At 46.1% G+C, this 6,734-nt stretch overlaps 1 protein-coding gene across 1 annotated transcript; it reads right to left on the bottom strand.

Moving 5' to 3' along the window:
• Positions 1–455: 455 nt before the first annotated feature.
• On the bottom strand, positions 456–1,534 carry LOC120669985 (26.2 kDa heat shock protein, mitochondrial-like). Its single transcript, XM_039949932.1, has 2 exons — positions 1,230–1,534; positions 456–1,134 (listed from the first exon to the last, which is right to left on the bottom strand). Exons 1-2 carry the CDS (start codon positions 1,450–1,452, stop codon positions 824–826), a joined length of 534 nt encoding a protein of 177 aa, XP_039805866.1. The 5' UTR covers positions 1,453–1,534; the 3' UTR covers positions 456–823.
• Between the last annotated feature and the right edge of the window lie 5,200 nt (positions 1,535–6,734).

Below are 6,734 nucleotides of genomic sequence, written 5' to 3'. Positions count from 1 at the left end.
AATTTTGATATAATAAAGTGCCCACGCGGCACGAGCATATTTATATAAAAATATTAAACACATGTTTATATTCATCAGACACATTAGTAGTGCTGATTTTTTTTCTTTCAATCGACGTAAATGGCAAAGTCAAATAATATATCTAAACATAGGTGCTTATAGGTACACAAAACCAAAGCAAGCTATCTTCGGTCATGGTTGCATTCCAAATATTTTCCATGAATACAACAGGAATAGATGCCAGTAACGAGGCACGTCATTTTACTCGAAATAATTCAGGACAGATCATCACCATCCATCCAAGAAACTCAACAGGATAAACAGGGAAAGGTTGCAAGCTGCAAACTTCACATCAAGTCTGAACCATCAACACGTTCAGATTTAGCCAACGTCAAAAACAAATTCATAAAGGCTGAGCAATGCAGTAATCCACAAGAACACAAAGCACAGATAGATGCCGATAAGTAACTGCAGTACCATTTCCATTAGAAGTTCATGACAAGGTCATCATTGACCATCACCATCCAAGAAACTAAACTCTGCAGGACGAACAGAAAGGTAAACAGGGCCGCCTCACACATCATGCACGAGACAACACCACCACCAGAAAGAAACGTCTCCCTCTCGTTCGCAACATCTCTCCATCAGCAACGACCACTCCACTAAACTACTGCTAGAGCACTGCGCAACTACGATATGGACTGCAAATACGAGACCTGGACGGACCGATTCGATCCCCACCCCTACTCGACCTTGATCTGGAACACGTCCTTGCGCTGCTCTGCCTTGATCTTGGGAACGGTCACCTTGAGCACGCCGTTGTTCATCTCCGCCTTGATCCGGTCCATCTTGAAGGCCTCCGCGGGGAGCTGGAAGCGGCGGGTGTAGCGCACCGGGCCCTTGCTGTCCTCGGGGTCCTTGTCGCCCCCTTGATCACCAGGGTGTTTTTCTCCGCCGACACCTTGACGTGCTCCTTCCCCAGCCCCGGCATCGCCACCTTCAGCTGCATCGCGTCGTTGTCGTCCTTCGAAACCCACCACCCGTGCCCGGAGAGGCCGGTTCCGGACGCCGCACCACCGTCCTCCATCAGCGCCAGCAGCGGGAGCAGCTTGGACGGCACGGCGAACAGGTCGTCTGCAGAAAACCCCAAATCATCAGTACTGGGTCTCAATTCGCCAGCTTAGAGCAAACAAGGGGAAGGGACGGGGCAACACGAGGCAGTACGGTACCTATGGAGAAGCGCTTGGGGACGGAGAGGTCGAGCGCGAGGCTGCCGTCGACGGTGTCCTTGCCGCTGGGCTTCTCGGAGGTGTCGTCGTCGCCGCTGCCCTTGGTGTTGAGGAGGCAGAGGGCGCAGTCGACGGGCTTCTCGAACGCGGACGGCGCTGCGGGGAGGAGCTCCTTGAGGTGGCCGGCCATTGGGGCCCCCTTGACGACGGCGGCGGAAGCCATGGATGGATCTCCCTCTCTCTCTCTCTCTCTCTCTCTCTCTCCCCTGTGTGATTGGGGTTTTGGTTTTGGATTCTAGCGGAGCGCTGCGAGGAGTGCCTTGACAGCGACCGAAGTGGGGTGGGGGGTTTAAAAGCTGGAGATTTCTTGGGGAAGGGGATGGCCAAGGAGCATCGACGGTTCACGCTGGGTCCCCTGCTTTGCGATTCGTGCAGTCCCGAGAGTGGTAACGGCCTCGGGCTGGATGGCTTGGCCGCTACTACTTGGCGGACATGCTCCGTCGATTGAGGACGCTAGCGAGTCGCTGAAACGTGGGGCCACACTCCGCATTATGGATAGACCGCAAGAGCCAAGGCTCGAAGCATATTGGATATATGGCCACCGAATTCGTTGCTCACGTTGCACACCGTTCACGTGACTCACACAACACAAGCTGTACACGATCAATGCACAGCTGGTTGTGTATGCTCAAAATGGGGGGCATCTATTCGTCGCTAATTGTGATTCCCTGCGATTCGGTCACAGAAGCCGAGCGATGTCCTTCTCGCAGCCTGCTCCCCCGCCTCCCCCGCTTCCCCGGCTCCGACTGCGCCGCCGACGCTAATCGAGCTCAACACCGCCGCACCACCTTCTCTTCGCCCCCGCCGCCGGCACCGCCCACCGGTTGTCCGGCCCTGGCCGGCCGGCGGCGCTCCCGCGCCCTCCGCCGGCCGAACCGCCGCTGCCGCCCCCGGCCCTCTCCTCTAGGTCCGGCGACCATGGAGGCCGCCCCCACCACTAGCAACCCGGAACCTAAAGCTCCACCACCTTCTGCCACCACCTCGGCCGCCGGCGACCTCGTCGGCGGCCGCCCCGTCCACCTCCCACCCCTCGCCGGCCACCCCCTGCCCCTCCCCCTCCCCTAGCTCGCCGGCGGGCGCTCCCCGCTCCCCTGACGGGAGGTAGAAGATGAACAGCGCATGTGTGCGATAGCTTCCCTCGCAGCAGCGCGCGATAAATAGACACGGCGCAAAATGGGCCGTGTGATATATTATGGCCTGGGTAGGCATTACAAATGGGCCACACCCACATAGTTTTTCTTGAACTGTACATAAACTTCACATTCTATTTCTAATTTTCTATGGATGCAAATATGTGAAAATAAAATTAAGCCAACGTCGACGTCCTGTAGCAGTGATCGCTGGCCTTGAAGGGGATGGCCCTGACCACGACCTGGTGGTACACCGCCGCCAGCGCCGCTCGGGCGAACGGCCCCACCCACAAGATCCACAGGCATCGAGCGTAAGCAATGGGTTCGTTCGGGTCCAGTAATTCAGGTAATTGAAAATTTAAATTTTAGAAATTGCTAACAGAAATTTATTTGAAAATGAAGAAATATGAAATTTCACGTGCTCAATTTTAGGTTGGATATCGGGTAATCCCAATAACTTGAGTTTTTATTATAATTCACACCTCATAAGTACTCCAGCTTGTCAGATAGCACCAGCACACAACAGATTCAAAATTCAATTCAGCTATGTAAGTTTTGGATGATAGTCGAATACAAGAATTAGCAATATGTATCCCCGAAGAAATCCGCGCGATGGCAGTGCTTCTCCCGTTTCAATCTATCATTGAATGACACGTGTAGCTATGTAGCTATTTCAGGCCCGCCCATTTTGACGTCCTCATGGGCTTGGCCTGCTGTGTCCATCGTCCGTGTTCTAGAAAAATTTTGCCCAACAGCTGTTGGCCCAAAAGCTACCCGCCACTGTGATCGGGGATACTTTTGAAAAAAAAAATCATTGCAACAAATTCATTACTTTAGATAAGCTTTCTCATCCCTAACTTGCTCTTTAATGCATGGGGCAAATAATCTATTAAAATAATTTTGTTGGTTTAAATAAGATTTTAAACACATCACTAGCTTGCTCTTTGATTAATACTCCCTTCATTCCAAAAATATTTGTCATTTTGCCTTTTTTAGATACATAGTTTTTGCTATGTCGAAATGCATAGCAAAATTAATGTATCTAGAAAAGCCAAAATAATAAATATTAAAGCAAAATAAAGTGCCACTACAACAAGATCAAAGCTCTCTGTGAAGATTTGCTCCGGTGACCGACTATGAAGCTACTAACTCTTGGTACTATTTAAGAAGAAATATAAAAAATTGCTATAATTATTTACTTCTATCATAAAAGTTTATAGCATGGTGGATCGTCTAGGCCATCCGCATCTTCCAGGCACTATAATTAGCATATTTACATATCTCAGTTAATTTAATATTTCCAAATCATATAATTATTGCAATTTTGTACTCCAGCATAGATTACTACCTCCATTAATGTGTTGTATTTCTACAAGTGAATATCCTCGCTTTTTAATTACTCCTATTGTGGTGTAAAATAACAAATGTCGTGCTTAAACCAATATGCTAAAGATAATTCTCCAGACTTTAGAGGAGTTGAGAGGACTTTGATGTCGCCTAGAGGGGGGTGAATAGGCGCACCTACAAAGTTTCACTCAAACGCAGCGGATAAAATTGACTGTTTGCCAAACCCGGAACTTCCGGGTTTCAAATCCGGAACTGGGCTAGACAGTAGGTGAACTCGAAACTTCCGGGTTTGTCAATCCAGAACTTCCGAGTTCACTCATAACAGAGTGAACACAATAAGAGTAGTGCTAATAAATGAATGTAAATTCAAATCCCAATTGTAGAGTCTGCTCAGAGAAGTTCTTTGAGCAGGTTCACGCAGATCCTGCACATACGAAACAACAATATCTCCAAGACACAAGTGTCTAATGGAGACATCCTCAAATCCACAAAACAAATGTAAATGCAATGAACACAAGGATTTGTTTTACCGAAGTTCAGATTCACCCCGTGCACCCATGTGTGAATCCTAGTCTCCGTTGAGGAAGCTTATATCGACCCCAAGGTCAAGATATTTCCTCCTTCCACTATATGACCATGCGCCCTCGTGGCACAAGATCGGTGCTACAACAAACTTGCCGCTGCTCACCACAAATCATGGCTAATCTCAAGTGCTCAAGGTTTTATGTGCTCTCTAGTGCTCTCACGCATTCACTCTCTCAACCTATCTCAAGGATATATACTAATCACACAATCTCACAAAGAGAGGTTGGGGAGAGCTCAACTATGGCTACCAAGCTTCTTGGGACTACCAGCAATGAACAGAATAAAGTCTGGAACAGCAGCCCACCAAGGAGGGGGCTAAGGGGTATAAATAGCCGGTCCCAACAAAACTAGCCGTTATGTGACAGTTAGAACCCGGAACTTCCGGATTCTACAACCCGGAACCTCCGGGTTTTCAAACCAACTAGCCGTTAGTGCCACGTGTGCCAAATCCGGAACTTCCGGATTCCAAATCCGGAACTTCCGGATTTGCCCTAGCAGCAATGTTAAAATGTGTACGTGAGGCTTTTGTGTCTCTTTCAACTCACATGGGTTACTTGAGCACTGAGACTAAACCAAAGACCATTGTGATGCATCCCTCTTGATAGTACGGGATACCTAAACTCAAGATCAAAGATAAATTACATTTCAACTTCTTGAGCTTCACTTTTTCATCCTATGTCGTGTGTTGATCAATCACAATCTGAGGTGTGCATCCAACTTGGCTTCTTTACTTTGAGCACATCTTCCTTGAGCTAGTGGCCTTGAACCTTTATCCTTGAATGAAATCCACTCCTAGTTCAAGTCACTGTCTTCACAATAAGATTCTAGAAAGATTAATACTTGCCAACATGAACACCACACATGACCAAGATTCTTCAAGTTGAACCCAAAGAACATTTTGTCACCATATCATTGGTTCCTTGGCACAACCACAATTGCCCTTCTCCAAGCTTAGTACCTAGAAACCCATTCTCGAATTCCAACTCTTCATCCTTGCATCACATATAGCTTCATGTAGGCTTGTATCACATTTTACTTACAATGAAATCCATTTTGACCCTCAAGCTATTTTTCTTCTTCTAATGAATAATGCTTCTCAATGTGAAATTCTCCTTATCTCTTAGAATTCTTGGACTTGATCATTATCAGTTTCCTTGCTCATGCCAAGCCTTTGCTTACATAGCCTCTAGAAACTCGCCTTTCGTGCCCATCCATTTATTCTCAAGAGGCCTCTTGAACTCACAATGATTTTTACATTATAATGAAAACCATTTCTTTCATACTTGCTTGATCATCAAATATCACTTGCAATTCTTATGACAATTTTTCCAATATATGAGACTATGCATAAGCATACAACCTTGTCTCATTCTCAATACCTTGACTTGTCATTTTGAGTACCACATACTTCAACAAGCTTCATTTAGATATGGGAGTGAATTCTTCACCAATAACACATATCCCAATTCACACAATACTCATTGCTTGTTATCATTCTCATACTAGATCATGTTGTGGCATTCATCTTGTCATATGAGTTTTGTCTTGAACATTGATACATTTCATCGCATATATAATAAATATGATAATCAATTTCTGCTCATATACTCAACAAGATGGTTAGTCCTTTAATCGTGATGTCAATCAATCCACCAAAACACACTAGGGGCCTAGATGCACTTTCAATCTCCCCCTTTTTGGTGACTGATGACAACACCGATTAAAGCTTACAAAAAGATATAATCAATTGAAGTTTTGAATTTTTAGATTTAGTAGGAGCTCCCCCTTACAATGTGCATTGAATGGAATTCAAATAATTTGGCCTCAAATGCCCTTTTGCACATGTTCACAAGAAAACAAAGAGCTCTCCCTAAATCTCATCATCCATGGAGTGCAAAATACATGTGTGAACATATAATACATGATGCATATGACAGAAATCTCACACAATAGCAAGATGAAATAAACTGATCAGTTATGTCCACACAAGCCCGGAACTTCCGGGTTCCAAATACGGAACCTCCGGATTTGCCAGGCAGAACTGGCCTAAAGCAACAAATTATCATTTCATCATATTTTATCACACTTCCGGATTTGGAAACCCGGAACCTCCGGGTTTGCCAGACCAGAACCACTAAAATCTGAATAGAAGCTTTAATCTTCAACAATTTCTTCCCCTTTGTCATCCATCACCAAGAAGTGTCTATGGGGAGTTCTTCTGGAGCTTCTACTGCTGATCATCATCCTCATCATCTTGTCTTCCACCTTGCCCGTTAGTCCCTTTGCCGGCATCACCAATAGGTTGATCAATCATCCAAGAGCCAAAGGCATCAAACCCATAAGATGGTGCAATATATGGAGGAGGTTTTGGTGGAAATTGAGG

The sequence above is a fragment of the Panicum virgatum genome, chromosome 4N (assembly GCF_016808335.1).
Source record: "Panicum virgatum strain AP13 chromosome 4N, P.virgatum_v5, whole genome shotgun sequence".
Taxonomy (NCBI): domain Eukaryota; kingdom Viridiplantae; phylum Streptophyta; class Magnoliopsida; order Poales; family Poaceae; genus Panicum; species Panicum virgatum.
The sequence above is the reverse complement of the archived record's forward strand: the minus strand, read 5'-3'. Positions and strand labels throughout refer to the sequence as shown.

Coding starts and splice junctions, on each gene's coding strand:
- LOC120669985 (XM_039949932.1), bottom strand. CDS start 1,452: ATGGCTTCCGCCGCCGTCGTCAAGGGGGCCCCAATGGCCGGCCACCTC. Junction 1,135..1,229: donor CCCCAAGCGCTTCTCCATAG/GTACCGTACTGC, acceptor GGTTTTCTGCAG/ACGACCTGTTCGCCGTGCCG.